Source organism: Leptinotarsa decemlineata, unplaced genomic scaffold, assembly GCF_025532065.1.
Source record: "Leptinotarsa decemlineata unplaced genomic scaffold, Ldec_3_MD MMD2_tig00078422_RagTag_RagTag, whole genome shotgun sequence".
Classification (NCBI taxonomy): Eukaryota; Metazoa; Arthropoda; class Insecta; order Coleoptera; family Chrysomelidae; genus Leptinotarsa; species Leptinotarsa decemlineata.
The window spans coordinates 17,413,741-17,437,969 of NW_027412747.1; the positions used below are offsets into that span (position 1 = coordinate 17,413,741).

Consider the following 24,229-nt stretch of genomic DNA (forward strand, 5'->3'; position numbering starts at 1 on the left):
TCACCAATGAAATGGATGGTTAAATGCTTTGAGCAAATAAAAGCACCATCAGGCAGATATTTCCTAACAGCATCCATCCACAGTTTCCTCTTGTTTTCATCCTATAAATTACAGATTTTGATCAGGTACAATGCACAAATAAAACCATTCAAATCACCAATTGAGAACAAGTAAAGTTAAAAGAGCATACTGTTTGGTTGCTTAGAATTCTATATGCAATCAACTACTACGAGTATATATTTAAGAGAGCATTAGGTTTCTCATCATACATGAGTAGTCTTTTAACCACCCAATAAATTTTTTTTATACAAGTCCACAATACAACAACACCCTCGATTTCTACAATAATTTTCCACAAGATTTCAAAAATATACAACATTCTGTTAGGCTTGGGGAACTATCTATGATTTATTAATTGTTGATATAGATTTAATTTTTTATTAGTTTTAAATTTTATGCTGATATTAATATCATGATATTTTAAATGGATGTTAAATTTCATGTAACTGTAAACTTACTTACTTCTCATAATAATTCTGTAGAAATGCAATAAATCTCTCTGCATACTGTAATATTCATCTGTAGGTATCTATGATTCTATGAGTAGACTTTTCTTGCAACTAGGTATTAAGTTGTATTTAAAAAAGCATAAGTGAATGTTCATTTTCAATTTGATATTATGATTAAGAAAGTAATGATACTCTAGTAGCAGAAGGTGGATTTGAAAGGGTGAAGGATTATTCAAAATATGAAGTTGGTTTTTGGTGTAGGCTGATACAAACTTAGTTTATCCGTGGTGGATTGACAGTAATTATAAAATGTTTCATTTACCTTTGGCACTGAATACAGATGATTACTCGAATTTTTACACTGTTCACACAAAATACAGAATTGTCCCATTTTACAAAAAGTATCCTTATACACTATATAAAACTATTCCTTATTACTACTGAAAAATGTAACCAAACTAAAATAACTGAGAACTAACGAACGAAAACTATAATAAAAAATGCGAACAATGTAAAGATTGGGATGACAAAAAATATCAATTTCAAAATACCAAAAGTTGAAAATTCTTTTTGACAATGACAGATAATAATTAATTTGACTGACTCAGCGGGGACTCGAACAATTCAGAATAGCGCCATCTTGGGAAAACCTCGTAAGTGTTGTTAAAAGCAACAGGTGGTTCCTTCAAAAAGTTCAAAACAAAATCTAAGCGTTACCAACACCAGGGTTTCTAGGAATCTTAGTGTTGACATTACACTTTATTCATGAAACACTGAGGTCACAGAATATAGAAACTATAACAATGCTGCGCGCGCAATGTACAAGACCTGGTATGTATAAACTGATTTTTATATAAGCGTACAGCATGTTTCTGAAATGTAATATTGGTGGATGGATCCCAGTTTTTGGGTTTTTCCAGGTGAATGAAGAAGCAGCAAATAGTTTTGTGCTGTAATTTCAGAATGATACATTTTTCTAAGTTATTCATACCGCGTGTTTTAGTAAGTTTGATGGGAAATATTTGAAACGCAACACCAAATGTTTAAAATTAAGTAGGAACCTAGTATGGAGCACCAACTATATTTAGTTGCCGAGGCCGATATGACACCTATCTTGATAGAATTGCTTTCATATTTCTTGGGGAATATTTACTTGCAGGCAAACTAAATTTAGTTATCGAGATTCGAGAATTTTCAAACAAGATATTCTAGTTCACAGATTTTTCTCCGACTCCGAAAAATTGTGAAAAAGGTGTCATTCGATTTGGAATAGTGTGTAGATGACTTTTGAAAAAATTCAAGTGCCGCTTGCAAAAGTTATAAACAATTAACTGAAAAAAATGGATCTGGTTTTATGCAAATATTTTGAAAACTATTCGACATTTTTTAAAATTGAGGAAAGATTGAAAAAGAGGAGAAAATTTCTCAAAAGATTCCCATCTCGCTGAACTGTAGGACCAATATTTATAATTTTTCCAAAGGGTCGAAAATACATCCTAAATCGGGTATTCTAGATTTCTCAAATCACGCCGACTTTGAACCTTTAATGGAAAAATATTATTTCGTAATAATATTTTGATTTAACGGTATTCAGATGACATTTGAAAAGTTGAGATTTTTTAACGGCCGGCGGTCATTTCAAAATTTTCATATTCTTTTTGATATTGCTATTGAGTTTTTTTTTTTCATTGAAATTGTTAATATATAAAAAAAGAAAGTAATACAAATTATAAAACAAAAATTAATCGACGCCCCAGGGTGACTTTTGATTGAATCCAGTTGTGCATTTGCTTTTTCAGCTTCAAAAAAACCCGAAAAAACCTGCAGCACCACATCATCTGAAGCACTTGATCTGCCAATGTAGAATGAAATATAGGGTGTCTCATCCAGAGACAGTAAATCAACAGTCGCTGCCCATGATTCTTTCAATATTTCTATAGAAATTTGATTTTGTTCCTCAATTTCTTTAGTTTCATTTATGGTCGATGTTAAAGCTAACACGCAAACACAAAAAAACTGACGTCTATAATATTTTTGTGATATTGTTAAGCTATTCCATGACTACATGTTGGGATTTTTCTGTAGAATTACGAGGTATGTGGTTTGTTCAGGGCCGTCGCCATAGGGGGGGTGGGCTAGCCTCTCCCCATGCCTTTTGGGAAATTTTGGGTCGTGAAGATTGAAAAAATAATAGTAAAGAAATTAATGAAAATTAAAAAAATAAAATCGAGAGAAAATAAAGGGTGAGGTAATAAGAAAAGGGAAAGAACCGGGAGAAGGTTGGGATTTCTCAACATGCATAACTTCGAGATCCCATACTTTGAAATTCTGAGTTGTTTGAAAACTTCAAAAAAGTTTAATTTCTCCCAAGTAAGAGAACAGTCCACAAATTTTGAAGTGACAATTTTACAAAATTCCCAACTTTTCGCTGTTTTCCAGACTTGGAAAAGTTGAGAAATTTCGGGTCATAAAAGTAGAAAAAAATAATAGTAGTAGAAAACAAAAAGCACAGTATTATTCAAGTGTTGTTTCCTTTCATTCGTACTGAATATTCCTATACATGGTGGAAGACTAAGGACCTTGGTCCAAAGTAGAATAATTCCCATTATTATTTTTACGACACACGGCCGATACGCAAATAATGGATTCGGTTGTTGTAATATTCAACTTTATCCTTTATTTGCTACATATCGACCTTGTAACGTTAATAGCTATTTCAACTTAGTAAATATGAAAGTTAAGGATTGAAAAAATCAGGCACCTACTGATGAATAAATGAAAAATAATCCGCAATCGAAACATTTTTATTGTGATTTTTCAGTTAATTATGCATTAGTCAATAACCATTTTTTTTTCTATTTAAACAGGATTGTTAAATACAAATCTTAGATTTTTTGGAGCTATTTTTGAAAGGTCTCAGAATAGATTCCCGACGGAAAAATATTATTTTTCAATTTATCAACAATTTAATTAGGTTAAAAATTAAGAAGCTTCAATAATCATTGAAAATAATTGGTATTTTCAATATTACTATCGATCCATTTTTTTGCCATCAGAAGCTACATGAAAATTATTTATCTACATTTTTATCTGCTATTGTTTGAAAAATTGTTATAAACAAATGCGTTGTTCAAGAGATAACTCAAAAATGTTTATTGAAAACATAATCTCCGATGGAAATTATGATTTTAAAAAAATCATTTTCTAAAAAATATTTGTTATTGCTTAAAAACGGATTTGTTAATTATCAATTTTTTTATACCACTTGTGATTAATATAAAGGAACCATTTTTTTAATGTCATAATTAATGTTGCTCTTTAATAAGTAAAAAAATTGTTCTTATTCAAATTTTCATTGTTTATTTAATAAACAATTGAATTTTTTCTATAAGTATTTCTACACAATGTAACAAAAAACAACCATGGATTATTTCTTGCGAAATTATTAGGCAGTTTCACATCATGTAGATGTTGGGAGTCCCTACTGTCGTATCTATATGGTTCAGTAATGACAATGACGAGATTGAGGCAATTTTTTCATATTTTCAAACATATTAATTAGTACAATTTTTCAAATTTGAAATTACAAAATTAAATTCGTATATTGAAACCTCGGATTTATCACCAGCTTATCTGTTAAAATTTTTTACTATGTTCCTTTCTTTTTGATTGGAGATCAGCAAAATATTTTTTTCGTTTAGATGATTGGAAACGGGCGTCAATTTAATTCAATGAGACACAATATTGTTTAATTTGTATTCAAATTTCAAAATGTCTTCATTGAGGTCACTATTTGTTTTTCCACAATGCCAATTTCATCTAGTGCCAGTATTTGACACAATAATCAAATATCGAGTTGGGACTACACGTACCAGCCGAATAGATATTGAGATATGAGTTACATTTTTGGGGTTTGTGCTGTGATAAACTGTATACTAAAAATATAAAGGAGAGCATTTTAGCAGGATACTGGATATTCGATCAACCTTGCAGCTGGATATTGGGCCGCCGAATATCCTGGGGCCCTTCGATTTTATCGTATGCACAAATGACCAAAGTCAGCACATACTGAATGCATTGACAACTCCACAAAATTTACATTTCTTTATTTTACATAAAAAATATTATAATAAAACAATTTTCAGTCCATTACTATCTCCTCTTGAATTTTTTCCTGCTGTTCTGTTTTTTGGACTTATCATTCCGTTTATTCTTATTAGAACTAAACGTTTTCAACTTGAAATTCATACCATCTTTCTCTTTCTTTTTCCAAGAATGTTTTCTCGGATTGAACAAAGGAATGTTCTTCGCTTTCGCATTAGAATTTGCTGCGATGGTATTTTTCATAAGGTCAACTGCTTTTTCCTCCTTGACGCCTTCATTCAACGAAAGGGATAACTGAGAACTTAACGGGTAACTTCCGCTGAAACCTTTAGGAAATATTGGAGTGGCCAAGAGCGATGCTAGATGCTTCCGTTTGATATCGGCTGATTTCTTACATCTCTGAGCATCTTTGGTATCATGTTTTCTAGAGCTGCAATAAACTGTTAAGGAATATAAAAAAAATCGCCCAATGAAGCGGAAATGTATTGAATTTAGTAAGTTTTTAGGTTGTTTCAATAGTTTTGTCCTTCATAATGTCATATGTTTTTGTAGTTCCATACAAGGGTTGCCTTTTATATTTCGGGATTAAAGAACAAAAACAAATATTGATCATCGAAAATCATTTTATTGTTTTTCAAAATATTCCCAATGAAGATCTATACACTTTTGCATGTGTTTGAACCAATTGTCGAAGCACTTTTGCTACTCTGATTGAGGTATCTCCAAAACATGCATTCTGAATGCAGCAACCGCTTCTTCAGGTGTCGAAAAACGATGACCTCTCAGTTTGTTTTTTACGTGAGGGAATAAAAAGAAGTCATTCGGTGCCAAGTCAGGACTATACGGCGGATGACTCATCAAATCGATGTTATGGGTGCTCAAAAATGCAGTTGTTTGAGCAGATGTGTGAGCTCGCACTGTCGTAGTGGCACTTTGGCGGTCGGTTTTCCTGATTTCTTGGAAGACAACTGGCAAACAAATGGTTGTGTACCACTCAGAATTGACTGTTCTGCGTTGTTCTAGTGGTACGGTTGCGACCTATCCAGTTTTTCCGAAAAAACAGGCGACCATTTGCTTGGAAGTGCTTCGTGCACAAACAACTTTTGTTGGATTTGGCTTCTCATGAAACACTCATACAGTCGACTGCTGTTCACTTTCGAGCTCATACGCGTAAATCCACGATTCATCACCTGTCACGATGTCATAGACGTGTTTCGAAGCACCGCGATCGTATTTTTTGAGCATTTCCTTCGACCAATCGACGCGAGCCTTTTTTTGAGCGATTGACAAATTGTGTGGGATCAAACGCGAACAAATTTTTTTGATAGTCAAATGTTTATGCAATATGGAATGTATGCTGGTCCCACTAATGCCTAAGGTTGTCTCAATCTCAAGATAGGTCACATGACGATCTTGCAATATCAGTTCGCGCACAGCATCAATGGCTTTCGGAACAACAACTGATTTTGGACGACCTTCACGAAACTCGTCTTGGAGTAAACTACGACCACGATTGAATTCACCATACCATCGATAAACACTGGTCCTTGATGGAGCTTCATCGCCAAAAATTTAACAAAGTTCATCCATGTACTTTTGCTGAGTTAATCCACGTCGAAAGTTTTGAAAAATAATCGCACGAAAATGTTCACGATTTAATTCAATTTTTGGGTCGAGATGAATCTTTTAAGTTACTGTAAACAACACAAATAGCGCGCGTATGTCAAAACGTTTTAAGTAGGTACAAGCTCAAAAATGTCCAACTTTACGATGGGGCTGTAAGTTGCCAGATTGCAACACTAAAGTCTATCCAAATCCAAGATAGAGTAAAACAAAACCAAACCGAAGCGTAATGTTCACGTGATCGTGTCAGATAGAAAGGGCAGCGTTCATTGGTGAATTCGCCTTCTTGGTACGAGTTCGGTACCAGCACAGGGTTGTAATCAGTCGTTTGCGTGTTTGTGTGGCGTGCGTTATAGTATATTGTTTAAAATTGTTTTCCAAGTTGTCCAGTACAGACACTGCTGATGATACTGTGAGCTATCCTCAGAGTCCAGCCAAGAAACGATCCAAAAAACGAAATTTGAGTGTTGAGATGAAAGAAGTGATTTTAAATGTGTTCAAGAAAGAGATACAAGAAATTGAGACATCGACTGTCGACGAAGTCGTATCGAAAGTTTCCGATAAAATTGGAGTGTGTTGCGTTTCGATTTACAATGTTTTACGGGAATATAAACAAAATCATACATTTTCCAAACCGAATACAAATTAGAATCGTCAAACCATTATAAAATCAATAGATGATGCTGATAAACATGCAATCAGGAGGAAAGTGCATGAGTACTTTTTCAGAAATGAAACACCCACGATAGACAAAGTACTCACAGAAATAAATGAAGATGTTTTATTGCCAAGTTTTAAGCGGTCAACATTCCATAAAGTATTGAAACATTTGAATTTTGTATGGAAAAACCAGGGCGCAATAGTTTATTATTGGATAGAGAGGAAATTGTGTTATGGAGGAGAGAGTATTTGACCAAGTTAAATATTATAGGGAACAACAGAAAACAATTTATTATATGGATGAAACCTGGGTTAATGCTGGTTATACTACCCCTAAAGTATGGGTCGATGAAACTGTGACCTCATCTAGGAGGGCCTTTCTAGATGGACTATCCACCGGATTAACAAATCCATCAGGTAAACTTATATTTATATTAAGATCTGCCTCAATCTCAATATATAAAAAGTAACCCTCGTATTTGTTTTATTTACTTACATACCTCTTCATAATTTCAGGTAAAGGAAAACGGCTTATTATTTGTCATATTGGCAATGAGAATGGGTTTGTTGCTGATGGGCTGTGGTGTTTCGAGTCGAAGAAAACTGGAGATTATCCGAAGAAATGAACGGTGAATCTTTCGAACAGTAGTTTTCCAAAGTTCTACCCCATCTGGAGGATAATGCTGTGATTGTAATGGACAATGCACCTTATCATTCACGACGGTTAGAGAAGATTCCGACAACGTCTTCAAAGAAGGTTGAAATCCAAAATTGGCTGCGATCAAAGAATATTAGCTTTGAAGACTCAATGCTGAGAGTACAGCTACTAAAAATTGTCAAGGAGCGCAAGCTTGAATACCAAAAATATATAGTCGATGAGATGGCAGCAGGACAAAACAAAATTGTCCTTCGCCTGCCTCCATACCACTGCGAGCTCAATCCCATCGAGTTAATATGGGCAGATGTGAAGAATTTTGTAGCTTAGCATAACACCACGTTCAAATTTGCAAATCTCAAAGTACTTTTTGATGAGGCTTTGAAAAGAGTCACAGCGGAGAAATGGGAGAAGTGTGTTTGGCATGTGATATCAGAAGTCGAGACAAAGATGTGGAAGCTTGATAACATAATAGAGGCACAAATCAAGCCACTGATAATTCAGATTGGTGAGGATGACACTACTGATGAAGAAACAAATTCATCCAGTTGAATAATTTTCATTAATATTCCTTTTCATTTTACATAAAATAAAAATTATCAATAAAGAAATAATTACGTCTCTTTTCATATAATGCTTGAGTGCGCTGTGAAAAATCCAATGAAAAAAAATTGTATATTACACATATTATCTGCATTTTTCCTGCAAAACTTGTGCATTTCACTCGTTATTATAAAAAAGTTTTCCTAAGTATGATATAGCATTTGCGATCAACAAGATGTTGGTTCTGAATACGACCCTGGCCAATTCTTGGGATTTTCAATATCACGTGCGTAGGGCATGTCAATGTTTACATCCACTCTATCTTGGATTTGAATTTGCTTTAGGGTTGCCAAATCCCGAAACATAAAAGGCAACCTATCGTATCTCCATAGCTCCACGACTGCTGTCGAGATATATATTATAATCGATAGAGAATTTTGTATTCTATACACTGATGCTGTTCATTTTTTTCTAAATTTTAATTTTTTGACACTTTTCAGCTTATTACTAAATGATGTCTCTATGAATTTGAATTGAACCAAAGCGCTGCCGAAACAGCCAATGAGTGCTTAACAGTGATTAATGCACTGTTCCACGATGGTTTACGAAATTTCTGTCCAAAGATTTCAGCCTCGAAGATGAGCTCTGAAGTGGTCGACCTACAGTAAATCATGACGAGGAGGTGGAGACTGACCAATCACTTTGATGGCTTAAAACGTATTGGAAAGGTCAAAAGGCTCGAAAAGTGGGTGCCCCACGATTCGAACGATCGACAGAAATTGTCACGTTTCGAGGTCTGTTCTTCTTTGATTTTGCACAACTAAAACAATTCCTTTTTGGATCGGATCGTCACGTGATGCAAAGGGGATGTGGATCCTCTAAGACAACAGGAGTTGTTTAGGACAGTGGTTAGTGGTTGTACACTTATGAGCCTCCCAGGCACTTCCCAAACGCAAAAATCCACCAAAAAATACCAAGATTACTGTATGGTGATTAGCAGCAAATTTGGTCGACAAAAAAGGTCCGATCCTGCTCCACGACAACGCCTTCCGCATGTTTAACAAATCACCGATCGAAAATTGGAAGAATTAAGCGATGAAGTTCTGCCTCAACCGTCATACTCCCCAGATCTCTCTCCAACCGACTAACATCTTTTGAAGCACTTCGATAACTTTCTCCCTGGTAGAACCTTCGCCAATCAGGACCTAGCAAAAACGGCCTTCGTCGACTTCATCGAATCCCGTTCGCACAACTTTTATGCTGATGGAATTATTCGACTTGTGTTACATTGGCAATAGCGCAGTGACTCAAATGAAGATCATTTCGATTAAATTGTGTAAATATCCACCAAAATATTAAGGTTTAAAGTAGATTCATAACAACGGACATAACTTTTGAAACAACCAATATTGATTTTATCTGTGACCCGAAAATTTGAAATGACCCAGTTCGATTAAACTTTTGTTGTTACAAAATCCACTTTCAAATCCTGAAATCTAAATCTAAACTTTCATAAAAGGATACAAGTCGTCAACGATTATGTCCATTTCTTCGGCAGCTTTCTGGAACCATCCAGCTTCAGAATTTGCTTTTCTAACTTGTAACTGCAATTTATCCAATTCCCTTGCTAAATTCACCCTATGTTTCACAGCATTCAAGAAATTTTGTTGTATCGGAAAAACTGGTATATCCTCATCTGAAATTTTGAAAGGAGGCTTTACAGTAACTTTTCAAAAGTGGCAGAAATCAAAATGTTTCACAAACTACTGAATATTCCACTTTCAGAAAGCAATTTTCAAAGGGAGTCAAGTTTAAGTAAAAAAAATGCGGTCAACAACGGTTAACCTAGTTTGGTGATGCAACCAAAACAATATCGCTAGTTCAAAAAAAAAACATAGCCTACAGAACAAATATTTTGAGAAAATGTTTGAAAACAATAAAGACAAAACTTCAGTGTTGGATAGATCAGGAGTATGTAAGTTGACTTATGTTTCTTGTCCAAACTTAATATTGGATAAACGGCAAGAACTTTCTACAAAAGAATGAAAGAACATTGATATAGTTTTTTGAATGAGAATACTATTGCAATATTCACAAACCAAAGGAGCATGAGTTCCATCATGATTACAACGTATTACACTTGGAAAAGAAAAGTTCAAAACTCAATCTTCAGGAATTCTTGGAAATCAATAGATTTAAGGATATGGAACAACTGATTAATAACCAAATATATTTGAATATTTCCTGTTTGTTAAATAAATTTGTTTTGTAATAGTAGTTAGGGTAGATTTTGTTAATGATAATATGAGGGTCTAATTTAATCAGCATATAGCGTTGATATAGATAAGAAATGTAATAGGTCCAATTACTGAACCCTGTGGTTCTATTTCATTAGCTTTGAGAACTGCCAGTGATCATCTTGGGTCAATAATTCGAATAAAATCATTCCTGTATACATGATTGATTTTTTGTGTTCAATCTCTGCAGAAAGTAGAACACTTCATTCAGAAATGAAACAACAATTTATGTTACTTACTTTTCTCTAATGTTCTACACAGTCTCAAATAATTTTTCAACTCGCCAGGTTCGATGAGTAAAATAGTTATTCCTTCTCTGGATGCTCTGGCAGTTCTTCCGGATCGATGTACATAACTTTCACTAGTTCGAGGAGTCTGATAGTGCAGAACATGCTCTACGAAAGGAATGTCCAGACCTCTAGCTGCGACATCCGTGGCTACCAGAATACTATTCTCATTATCTCTGAACCTAATCACAAAAAAAATAGTTCATAAAAAAAAATTCTTAGACAACCCATCAGACTTTCTCCCAATTGCAATCTCACTGTTCCTGAGAAAATTCTTTCACAGGCTTAGAAGATAAATAATATTTCACTCAGGCACAGTTCGGTTTATATGTTGGATCGTTTCCAAAGAGCTGTGGTTACAGATGCTACATATTTCATTCAGATTTATATGATGAGTAGAGCTATTCACGGTGAATTTCATCATAAATTTATTGTAAGTTCTCAGCGGGCTATTTTTGATTTTCTTAATAGGTACATTTAGTTATAGATATTTTTGCGGTAATCCTGATATTGTTAAATATTGATAGAAATTCATTACCAGGAACACATCCCTTATGTGCAAATGAAGGTAGAAATTCAATAGTTTTTTTTCTCTTTAAGAATACATTCTCAGACTAGATTTAATAAAAAATTGACTAAACAAATTGTATAGGTTAGGTTAGGTCCAAAGTGAGTGGGTCTATTCGACCTTCCACCGCAACCCGTAAAGGTTTATTGTGGCTCACACCTATTCACACTCGACCAAATAAACCCAGCTTCTTAACAAAGCCGATTAGTTTGTATGGTGAGTGGTCTTTCAGGTCAGATGGTGAGAGTATGGCTCTGCCGAACTCTAAACATCTGATTAAGTCCCCAGCGGGGCAGGCACAAAGTATGTGCACTGCTGTTCTATCATTTTCCAAACAGAGGCGACAACGCTATCTTCCGACAGTCTGAGTCTCTGCATATGACGATTCAGATGATAGTGACCTGTGAGAAGGCCTGTTAGACATCGTAGTTCATCCCTACTGTAGTCCAACAACTGTTTGGTATCAAGCTTCGAAGCGTGAATAAACGCCTTGGAGTGAGCCAATCCTGGAATATTCTGTCAGAAGTCCATAAATCTTCTTGCCATCCAGGTGTTCAATCTTTGTTTGGCAAAGCCTAAAGCGATGCCAATGACAGGTTCTGGTCCGATGAAGCTGCTTGTAGCACCCTCCTTTGCAAGGGAGTCAGCAGCCTCATTGCCTTCTTGGCCAGTATGGCCAGGAATCCAGATCAGAGACAATCTGTCCATCTGTAAACCCACAACTATCTGCTCTTAATATTTCCTTCACCAGGAGGATTCAGTCCTCTCTACTCGGGGACAGTACTTTATAATGCAGTTCGTAGCTGACAGTTGGAGGCATAGAGTCACAGGTCATTTCCAGAATGGAGTGTCAACCAACAGTCTGTTGCACTCTGCATTAAATTGATTTGTGCAATTGGCAATGTGCACAAGTCTATATGCAGTCCATCTAGCCTCTCTCTCTCCAGAAAAATGTGGAGGGGAGGTAGATCTAGAAGGATCTCTATGGCCGCTGACGGTGTGGTACTGATGGCACCACTGATGGCCAGACAAGCCTGTCTCTGTAAGCCAGAGAGCTTCGCATGGGCCGTTTTCTGTAAAGCCTTCGGCCACCAGATCTACTTTTGAAGGCATCAAGAAGACTATCCATCAGGAGCGACCACAGAAGGGAGATAATACCCCACCTTGAGAGTAGCCTCTGGTGACCCTGAACTTATTGGCCTTGCCTTGAAGTTGCAGTTCTGTTTACCAGCATGGCATAGATCCAGCCAGTTATGGCTGGATCTATGCCATGCCTTTCCTAGCCAGGGATCAGTGCTGCGGCATGGTCAATTCAAAAAGTACCGAAATTTACAAGAAAATAGTACCCAAAATGTACTGCGCAAGACTAGGCATGGCACATGCGCATAAGTCATTTCAGACCAAATGCCAGTAACGCCAAACGTGTAATAATGTTATCCATTTAAATTCGGAAAATATATGGAGTAAAAAATTTGCTGGAAATTAAGAAATGTTCCTTAAGAGAAAGATCATAATCAAAACATTTGATAAAAAGATGTCTATTTCCTTCTTCAAATTGCTCTTTCACGATTGCAAATGTGTTTTGTTTTAATTAGGTTTCTGTCACAATAGAATGAACAATACTAAAGACGTTTTCAAGTAGCTAGATTCGAGAATTTATTTTTACCTGTCCATATTCCTATTTATTTTGACAAAACAATAAAACCAATTTCTCAAGGTGAGGTGTGAGGTTAGAAGTTGAAACTGCTGTTCTGCTGACTGACTGACAGATGACAGAACCACAGTTCACAAGCACAATACAGAACACAGGATTAAATAATGCAGAGTTATGATGATAGCTCGCAATTTTGACACAAGTACGGTATTTGCTGATCTGGAACTTGAAACACAGAATTGCATTGTTGCCACACATATTGTTGTTATTTTTTACTGTACTCGATGGGAGTCAACGTGAAAATGTAAAAAATTGGGATTATAGTAAATAGTACCGAATAGTCTACATATTGATCCGGGTAGTATCTTCGTATCAAAATCATGGAATAGTACCGAATGCGGTACAATAGTACCTTAACGGCAGCACTGCCAGGGATCTGTTATCTGTGATACCAAATGACTAAACATCAGATCTGTTTTTTCCGGGATGATCTTATAGATTTAGGTAAAGCATTGTCAAATGCTCCTGCAATATCGAGAAATACAGCAACCACAATTTCCTTGTTGTCAAAGAATTGGTAAATTTTCTTTACAAGTTTGTTTAATGCTAAATCTGTCGATTTGCCGGTTTGATATGCATACTGGTGGTTATTCAGGGGGGCTGCATATAATGCCACCCTCCAGAAGTGTGCATCCAGTATCCCCTCCAGTCAAATTGTATAAATAGATTATATAAATAAATTGTACATATAAACCGTCTTCTTGAATCACTCCATTTATTGATGAAAACCATATGAAAATCTGTTTGGTAGTTTTTGAGTTTATCGCATTCAGACATACAGACAGACATATACGCCAGTGGATTTTGTTTTACAATATAGCTTATTCCACTATTGCTATCTCGGAAACAGTAAGACCTACAAGTTCAGTTGAGTTGGCCAACATTTCCTCTTTTGGGGAACCGGAATACTTTCTTTTCAGTTCGAGAATATCAGTGTTTGTTTTAAAATATTCGCCATGTTTGAATTAAGTTTTTTGGATCTACCGCCTTCGATTTGTAGTATATAAAAAAAGGCAGAGGAACTATTAACACTGTTTTATATTTGTCATAATCTGATTTGAACCAATTTGCAATGCGACGTTTCGTTGATCAGATTTTATCATCAACTTTTTTTTTAACACGGACATGAATTTGTTATTAGTAATCGAAAAAAAAAGTAGATGATGAAATCTAACGAACGGAACGTCGCATTGCAAACTGGTTCACATCAGATTATAACAAATATGAAACAATAATAAAAGTTTATTCTGTCTTTGATTTTATCATTCGAAATGGAGAAGGTACAGCCTGAGAATGAAATTCAACAATTCTAGTTTTTGGCAAATATTTCAAAACAAACCACTGATATTCTCGATCTGAAAAGATATTATTCTAGTCACCAAAATAGGAAACTTTTGTCCAATTTACCAAATCTTGTAGGTTTTACCATTTCCGAGATAGAAATAATGGGATCAGCTAAAAAACAGCCTGTATAGGATGAGGATTTTTTTTATTAATCAGAGATGCTTTAAATCTGGTTTCAAAGATATTAATTTTTGGTGCAGATAGTAGTTTAATTAGAATAATACTTTAGACTGTTGGATGAAATCCAAAGATTCATGAAAATCCAATATTTCAGAAAATCGTTACATTTGAATATCAACAACTGGTATTTTGAAAACAGAACATTTTCTGAAAAAAACGTTACTCACAAAATATTGATGAAATACGACTTATTTTTGAAAACATTTCCAGAAGGATAATTGAAATATGCATTAGATTATTCCAATATTTAACAAATCAGCATATATTTTGTTATCTTAACCAAGATTATTACCATCTGGACTGATATTACCTTTCAAGATTTTTTATTCGTTGACGCTGCGGCATCGATGCATGTAAAGGCAACGGGTGACAGTCCAGTAAATTGAGTAATGTTGCTAGCCTCTTCACACATCCAATGGAATTACAGAATATCAGAGTCCTTCCTGGATGTTTTTTCAAGAAGTAGTAAACGTAGTAGTCTTTTTCTTCTATGCCGCACGTTATCCTACATTCTGTTAGAGTTTCAGAAGTTCCTGAAATTTTCGAATATTTTAGGTTGTTTCCAAAATTTTCAACTGCGATGAAAACATCCAGATTGAATATTTTCAAAATTTGAATTTGATCGTCGCTGAGTCTTATTAAATCAATACAGTCTGAAAATGTAATAGTTGGATCCATTTCTGGTCCTTAACATTTTTGTTATCTCTATTAGTGATAAATATATTTTTATAATTAATTTCATCAGTTTCGACTTCCACTGTCTAATATAATTCTATGATTGGAAATCTATGAAAGAACAAATAAAAATTATAATGAATATCAATTATATTAGGCAATAAAAGATGGAATAAAAATGCAATAAAACAAATAAAATAATGAAGATACCTAATATAATTGATATTTCAGATATTCATTATAATTTTATTTGTTTTTTCATAGATTTCGAATCATAGTAGAATCATATTAGGCAATGAAAGTCCAAACCAACAAAATTCGCCATGAAACATCGTCAACCGCTTTAAACAAACATATTCCTATAAATCGTAAAACCAACCAAGTCACAGGTAACACATTAGTGCAATTTGGAAAATTCAACGTTTTCTTTAACCATACATACTTTTTCAACACTTTCAAATTCTACTAAGATATCTCATTTCCATTTAAAAGAACGCACATAAAGAAACGCTGTAAAGTCTGGTATACCAAAGAACTGAAAGAACTTCATAATATGCTCTGTGATATGACCTACATTATTAAAAGTTCATCAAATATGACCGTCAAAAATAAATTTGATACATTGAAAAAACTATATAAAGAAAAACTAAAGCAAGAAAAGTATAATTACAATGATGAAAGAATAAAAAATGCCTCAAACAGGATGAAAGAAAGTTGGAAAATTATTCCAGATTTATAGATTTGTTCAATAGCAAAATTGATCTTGCCGATCTGAGAATTTTCAAAAACTCCCTGTACAAGTATTTAGAATCCAGGGCATTCTACTCGTTAGAGGAATTTCTGGAGACATGAACTAATATGTTGTAATTAGGTATATTTTTATATATGTCTGTATTTTGTTTTTTATACTTCTTCACGTGCTGATTTTTATATGTAGACTAAATACTAAATTTATATCATATTTTGTGACGAGTCCAATAAGTTATACATTCTGTACTCCTTTTTGTAATAACTTCAGTGACGAATAAAGTTCTATTCTATTATACCTTTCCCTGCTGTGATATCAATGACCTTCGGATCGGATATTCCGAGTATATCAACAATTTTTTGCAATTTTTGTGCTGCAGTCATTTCCCCTATTCTTTTGGACCTGCTCAGTTTGCTTTTAGTTTTCAAATGTTTTGGCATTTCATGAACCAGTGTCAATGTAGCAGAAAAAACGAAATATTGTCTGATTTTTCTTTTCGACTCATCTAAGTTTATCCTTTCTAAAATGTCATGAAGTTCTTGAAAGTGGCCTTTCTCTAACATCCTGTCTGTTTCATCGATGGCTAAAAATCTACAATGAAAATTAAAATGTTTGCACAATGTCTAAAACAGTGGATAAGATTCTGATTATTTTACCTAATGTTATCTATTTGAGATAAATGAGGATTTCCTTGCTGGATCAACTCCCATAATCTTCCTGGCGTTGCAACGACAATCTCTGGGCCTTTACTCAATATCCGTTCCTGCTTCACAGCTGCCATACCCCCCACAACTAGTGCAACTTTGATTCCTTTAAGAAAACGAGATTGAACTGGAATGCCTCGTTACCAACAATTAAATCCAAGTTTAATTCAATGAAATTTATTTTTATGAATCTGACAACAGTTTTCAAATACAATTCAACTACTAAGTATCTAATATGCTTACGTTGGTTCAAAACTGAGGAATGATGTCTGTTTCTAGGTTAGATCATCCATGAAAACTAATATATTTTTATTCAAAATTTAAATTTGGGAAAGGAAGGTGGTGGATTTCTACTTCTCTATCTTCACACAACAAAATGGAAAAAAGCAAGATAGTAATCAATTTCGAGATGAAATCTCGAAGATGTATAGATCTTGTGAAGAAGTAACTTTCAGGCACAAACTGGAAGAAAAACCCCCTCAAAACAACTACTGTCATATCTATTGTCTACTATCTTCATTCTCAAACATTTTTGAAGGTGGATTATGGAAACGGGGGATGGATTTCTTCAGGCAATAATCTTATCAGTAAGTGGCAACATGGATATCAGAAATGGAAATCAACACATACAACAATATTTCATCAGTTCGGACTTCCATTGTCTAATATAATATAAAATAGTTTGAAATTCCTGAATAATATCAGAAAGATTAACCGAAAATAACAATTTTATTTGAACAAAAAAACTGAAATTAGAAAGAAATAACCTGAAAACCAAACAACAACCAAAAAATAAAAACTGAAATATTAATAAAAACTGAAAATTAAAAATTATTATTAACAAAAAATTAGTGTCAGTCCTCTTCACCAATACGTCTAAGAAAGGCAATTCGTTGTGGACTTTTCCCATTTTTCTATTGTGAAAGTGATGGAAGCACTTACGTTATTGATATGCTTCAGGAAAGTGTCTAGTTCTGCATTCCCATGGTACCATATTATGAAGGTATCGTCTACGTATCTCAACCAGACTCAGAGCTTCTTGTGGGCTTCTTCAGGGCTTCTTCAACGGCCAGAGTTTCAAACCACTCCGTATATATATTAGCTATAACCGATGAAAGTGGCGAACCCATTGGCAGTCCCTTATCTTGCGTAAAGAATTCGTCCTTCAGTTGAAAGTAGCAGTTTCGTACACAGCATCCTAGTAATTCCATGATTACTTGCATCGGTAAGTTTGTTCTATCTATCTATCTATCTATTTGAAGTGCTTCTTCGACAGGAACGTTGGTATAGAGGCTTTCCACGACGAAACTGATCAGTTGATCCTGCTCTTTGACTTTGATTTCCCCTAGTAGTTCAACGAAATGCCTTGAATTTTTCAAACGATGATGTTTTACCTTGCAGAGTTGGATGGACCCTCCACAAAAAGTTTCTCTGCCCTACTCATTGAGCTTATGTATAAAATAAATGGCGATATCTCCTTAGTCATTAGAGATAAATCCATCAAACCTGGTATCGTTGGATTCCTAATGATCTTCCCTAACCGTTCTTGTGATGATATATAGGATGTCCCATTTGAAAATCAAAAGTTGTTGTCATTTCCGGAAAAGCCGGAAGTTGAATTTGTTTTACAAATATTTCAAAAAGTGCCATCTAGTGAGCATATTCAATGTTCCAAGTTTCAGAAATATTGCTAGAGAAATGAAGGAGAAAAAGTGGGTGTACCATAAGTATCATGTTGTTTATCTATTTCTATTTTTTACTTATATTTTAATATATATGTATGTGTTTGTTTTACAATGTGCATCACGTTATTTTTTTACTCAAATGACATCTTATAATATTACACATTTTTATTATACCTCAGAAATATGACCTGTCCCATCTACATAATGTAGCACAAAGGACTAATAAATCTATCTATATATCTATTGAATTATACAAAAAACACTTTTTCCTGTTCAGTTTGTACTCCATAACATTATGGAATTGAATCAGATATCATTCACAGGATTGCTACACAATATAGTATATAAAAGAGGTAAAATTTCACTTACATGAAACACTGTCATTCTCAATGGCAGACATTCGATGTTTCGAATGCGCTTTATTCAGAATAAAACACATCCACAATGTGTTCTTTCTATAATTCAAGTAGATGGAGAAGTAGAAAGCTAAAACCTTTCTTTCCCAAATAATTTCAGAGTAATACAAGGGTTGTAACAAAACTTTTATATATAATTTATTTATGGAGAAACTACCTAAAGTAATCCAATCAATCTTAACAATTGCAAAGAAGAACCCTAAAGTAACAATTTTTGAATAGTTCAGTATTATCCATCAAGATGAAAATATAACTTTTTTTGTTTGATATTGAACATTTTTATCTTACCTGAATATTTTCCAACAGCCATTAAATGAGACCTAACTTGCATAGCAAGCTCTCTAGTCGGTGTTAAAATAAGAGCATAGAGTGGCTTTGGATTTGAATACTCTTTCAGTGTCACATTGTTAATTACTTTGACACAACCAGTTACTGAAATTAATTATTTAAATGAAATATTTGAATACTGAAAAATAAATGTATTACCATCATCGCCAGGCTCTTTCTCAAAATCAGATTCTTCAGAGTCAGATAGGTTTTTTGATATATCTGAAAGGTCCTTCTGTTTCAAATTTAGAATGCCTGTTAATATTGGCAAACCAAATGCCAGAGTTTTACCGCTTCCAGTCTCTGCAGCACCCAATATATTTTTTCTTCCTAAAATAGGCATTCACACTATTGTTAGCATAAGCAAGTATATGTTGAATTAAAATGAAAATTTGCAGATGTTTTCATTTGTAACCTAATATATGTGTATCATTGACGAATTATTTGAGGATTTCTAATTTGAACTCATTATTTTCAACTACCCGAATAAGATATTTTATATTTATACAAGATAATCTAAAGTCCGGGTTGAAATACATCTGGTGTTTTTAGTTATTCGACATTTAGCATTCGACATTGAAACCATTTTCAGAAATCTTCGTATACTCTGGGGTCTCAATCTGCCTACTTCCCTGCACCAACTGTGGGTTAGGTTAGGTTAAAAGTGAGTGGGTCTATTCGACCCTACACCGCAACCCACAAAAGTTTATTGTGGCTCTCACTTACTTACTTTTCTTCTGTCGCATCAAGCAGACTATCTGTCAGGAGCAACCACAGAAGGGGAGATAGTACCCCATCTTGAGGGCAGCCTCTGGTAACCCTGAACTTATTGGCCTCGCCTTGAAGTTGCAGTTCTGGCATAGATCCAACCAGTTATGACCGATTCTGTGCCTTTCCTAGCCAGGGATGATTTTATAGATTTAAGTAAAGCATTGTCAAATGCTTCTGCAATATCGAGAAATACAGCAACTGCAATCTCCTTGTTGTCAAGGGATTGGTAAATTTTCTCTACAAGTTTGTTTAACACTAAATCTGTCTATTTGTCAGTTTGATATGCATACTGGTGGTTATTCAGGGGGGCAGCATTTAATGCCACCCTCTTGATATGTCCATCCAGTATCCTCTCAAGTCCTTTCAACAGGAAGGATGTAAGGCTGATTGGTCGTACCAATCAGCCTTTCCAACCCACTTTAGGTATATATACCACTCTTGCTGCCAACCAACTGGGTGGTATATACTTCCACGCCAGACTAGCTGACGGTGGGTCCACAAGCTCTGGTATCTATGTCCTGGACGAGTGGATGGGCGTACCGGTAGTGGGAGCGAGAGTAGAGTTGGTAGTGGAAACAGTGCTGTGATTTGCAGAAGTGAGGGTGCAATGTTGTGCGATGTATGGCGTGACAGTAATGATCTCCATGAATGGGGTAATCTTTGTGAATCATCTCGTTTGTTGAGACAGTAGGGACATTGTTTAATTTCAATAGCATCTTGGACTATCATTGCCTGGAGAGTTTTTTGGTGGCAATGGTTGGGAGATGAGGCTGGGTCTAATTTACAGACAGCAAGCTCATGTTCTTAGGCTCTGTTGGAAACTCTTCTATTGGTCTGGCCGATGTAAGTTCTGGAGCAGATGGAACATGGCATTTCTTATATGCCCGGTTTCCTTCACTTAGGACACGATACCCAACGAGGCACTGCACATATTCTCAATTTCTATTGCCTATCTATATATTCTTCTGCAATAACTTTGGGTTTAGAGCATTTGTGTATCTTCGGCTACAGCTGTTTGCCGAGGAAACATTTTTTTTTCAGAGACGGGTAACTACACCCCTTTTAGCTGTTTCATAGGGGAGGAGAGCTTTTCCCTCAACTGGCCACGCTGAGGTTACTTTGGCGTTCTCTTTCCTGGGTCATGTAGTAGAATTTGAGCGGGCGAGAAAATGTCAAAGTAGCCCCAGCTAGGCCCATTAAGAAAAAGTTTTCTTTCCCTATGTTTGAAATGTAACAGACAGGAATGGAAGAATTTTGAAGAAATAAGACATGAAACCAATATTTAGACTAAACAAATTATCAGAGAATCTACGGTCAGCTGAAAACCCCAGAAAGCCTACAGCAACACCCTCAGTATATCTCTTGTAGCTGCGAGTTGGTCTACAACGGAACCACGTAAAGAAGTATATGCACCCATGTCCCAAGTATATGCACCCATGCACCATTGGATCCTTCTATAAATTCAAAAGAGCAGTAAAAAATCTATTATTAGACAGAGCCTATTACAGTCTGAATGAATACTTTAGTGAAACACTAGAATAATCCTTATTTAATTTCCATATGTCGCATAGTGTTGCTCATCTTTTAGTATGTATAGTTGTGTAGATTTATATAGTATTAGGTGTGACATGTTACCTTTTATTAACAAGTTTAATTGTTGTTGACATATTTTCTCTGGTATCAGTGCTATGTATATTTTATATATTTTTTTTTTTTTAATTTTTTAACTTTGTAACCATGATGTTATTCATGAACAATAAAGTACTTTCTCTCTCTCTCTCTCTCTCAACACAAGAGAAATTGTCGCCTAGGGCAAACCGACAAATTAGCTATAGCCGAACATTCTCTCAAAAACCACTGGCATTATCTCATTTGAAAATACACAAATAACTGATAAACTCAAAATTATCATTCAAGAATATATAAGACGATGATAGAAATGCATAAACACGGGGATAATTTCAATAGAAATGGGCCTTCAAGTATTACGTAAGCATATTCATTACAATTATTTACCCCTTCATTCTCCTTGTCAGCAAAAGTAAGCAAAGCTCTAACGCTCCCTTCCATGCTTACGTAAACATTGTTATATGCATTTTTCAAACATAGACAACGTGTGGGTTGCCATATGTGTAAAAAAGTAAATAACTACTGCTGACGTAATCACCATCTAGACCTCCCGCCCCCATGTCAACAAAGGAAGAGGCATAAGTAAAATCCAACGATATGTCCACATGTACACAAACAAGGCCATTCAATCCAATTGAAAGGAAGCCACACTCACCAATGATAATATAAAACTGGGGACAAATTCCAACATTGTAGTTTCCAGGTTGAGAACAACTTGAGCATTTCAACCGTTACCTCATTGCCTTTGATAATATCTGCCGCAGTATTAGTCGAAATGTCAGGCATAAAAATTTGCAGACCATGATCAAAAAACTCGAAAAGTACCTTTCGCACAGTTACCTAAGAACGGTGAGTTTTATAACAGGAACTACAAAAGTGGACTGTGCATATGTGATATGTTGAATTCTTAGCCACCACGTGTTGCCCATCTTTGCACTTGACTGCACCTTGCTAATGAGACAAATAGCCAGGAATACTTGTTTGCAGTTTGCCTTTTTTTGAGTGTTATGTTCGCAAAATTTCCGCCTTTTGATTTAGATCAAACACACTTGTTAGTATCTTAGAAATTTGACATGGAATAACCCAATTTATGGTGTATTGAAAGTTAATAAATAATTCAACTCCAAAATAAGTCATAATTAATTACTCACCTAAAATAGCAGACGGCAAACTTAGAGTCTGAATGTATGTAGGTTGAGAAAATCTAGCTTCTTCTAAGCCCTTCAAAATTGATTGTGGAAGACCAAAACTAGTCCAAGCTTCTAAATTCATAAAAGTATTTTCAACTTCAGTATCGTCTAGTTCAACATTTAGTGAATTGCCAGATTTTGAGGGCGTCAAAGACTCATCAACTTCATCTGTACAGTTGTTGGGAGGTCTTGGCCCTTTTTTTTTCTTGGAGGACGATGTATTTTCATTTCGCAAACGTTTGCGTTTAGCTATCTACGATTATAAATTGTTAATTCACAGTTTCTGTAATTTAAAATAACCTACCTTTTTTGAAGAAATTACATCAAGATCATAATCTGTACACTCCTCAATTCCTACCAGACCGTCTAATTGTCCCGAGAGTAAGTTGCGATCTATTTCCACTGGCCTCCACTTACTTGCGTTATTTAACATTTTCTAAAATTTCAAATATATTTAAAAAAGTAAAACCTGAAAGTTAACCAACGAAATAAGGTTAGACCAGTTTAGACTTTCTTCTTCTCATTATTTCTAAGCCTCATCTTTCACAACTATCCGACCACTTATTCGTGAAATCATTATTTTGGATGAAATATTTAATTAAACTAAGTTTTTTTGCATCGATTCCGAAATGGCAATTCCCATTGTTTTTAAGCTCTTTCATTCCTACTACAGTAGGTACTTTTCATTCCATCTCAATAGAAGTAATCTTTGAAAAGAAGTAGTCGGGGAATGCGAAATTGAAAGTATTTGTCGAAATTCCTGATAGAATACCCTCAATATTATTTTTGGTAGCACCTTGTTTTTTTCTTAAGGATAGAACACAAGCACTACAGGAAAACCCTCAAAGCGATCTAAGAGCGGTGCCTGTGCTGTGAAAGTAGCGATTCACGTTGGATTTGAATCGTTGGAGATTACATTCATATGGAAAAACGTTTTCAGGAAGTTTATTTCACATACACCCAGTTTTCCAAATGAAATAGTTCTTAATCAGTGAAGCTCGAGGTGTACTGTGTTGAATCTCAAAACGATGAGGTGAAAGTATCTATAAGAGAGAGACAAATCTTCAACCTTTTTTGGATGTTCCAGACTATCAAGGTTGCAAGTGTGAGTCTTGAATCAGGCGGATGGCTCTTTCCTGGATGGAATCCAGCAGCTTAAGGGTATGCTTAGGGGCGGAACTCCATACATGACAACAATACTCCAAAGAAAGTCGGATATGAGATTTATAAAGCATCAAAAGTTGCTGAGGTGTGCACAGTTTTCTAGTTCGGAAGTTCGGAACAGTGTTCCAAGCTATTGAGAAGCAGCCTTTGCAAATTCAGCGACCTGTAGTTTTTTAGGCAATAAAGTATAAAAGTTGAAGTTTTTTTATCCAATCTTTGATTTCTTGATATCTCCAAAGTTCTGTAGGTAGATATTATTTTCAACTTTTATATGAAAAAGTATTAATGTCAAATCAACCTAAAAACATAAGACGTAATATTGTATTCATGGAGGCTGCAGCCTCCAGTGAATGGACCCAGTGGCTTATACAGGAAGATGCCACTTCGTGAAATGTCACCAGAGATAGTAATATATCAGACCCGCATTACAGAAAAT

At 35.0% G+C, this 24,229-nt stretch overlaps 1 protein-coding gene across 1 annotated transcript; it reads right to left on the reverse strand.

Moving 5' to 3' along the window:
* Positions 1 to 4,598: 4,598 nt before the first annotated feature.
* On the reverse strand, positions 4,599 to 23,146 carry LOC111505019 (ATP-dependent RNA helicase DDX24). The gene is made up of 10 exons (XM_074186188.1): positions 22,934 to 23,146; positions 22,591 to 22,882; positions 19,199 to 19,369; positions 19,001 to 19,144; positions 16,564 to 16,717; positions 16,206 to 16,498; positions 14,795 to 15,017; positions 10,631 to 10,860; positions 9,619 to 9,790; positions 4,599 to 5,043 (listed from the first exon to the last, which is right to left on the reverse strand). The coding sequence occupies exons 1-10, from the start codon at positions 23,060 to 23,062 to the stop codon at positions 4,662 to 4,664; spliced, it is 2,190 nt and encodes a 729-aa protein (XP_074042289.1). The 5' UTR covers positions 23,063 to 23,146; the 3' UTR covers positions 4,599 to 4,661.
* Between the last annotated feature and the right edge of the window lie 1,083 nt (positions 23,147 to 24,229).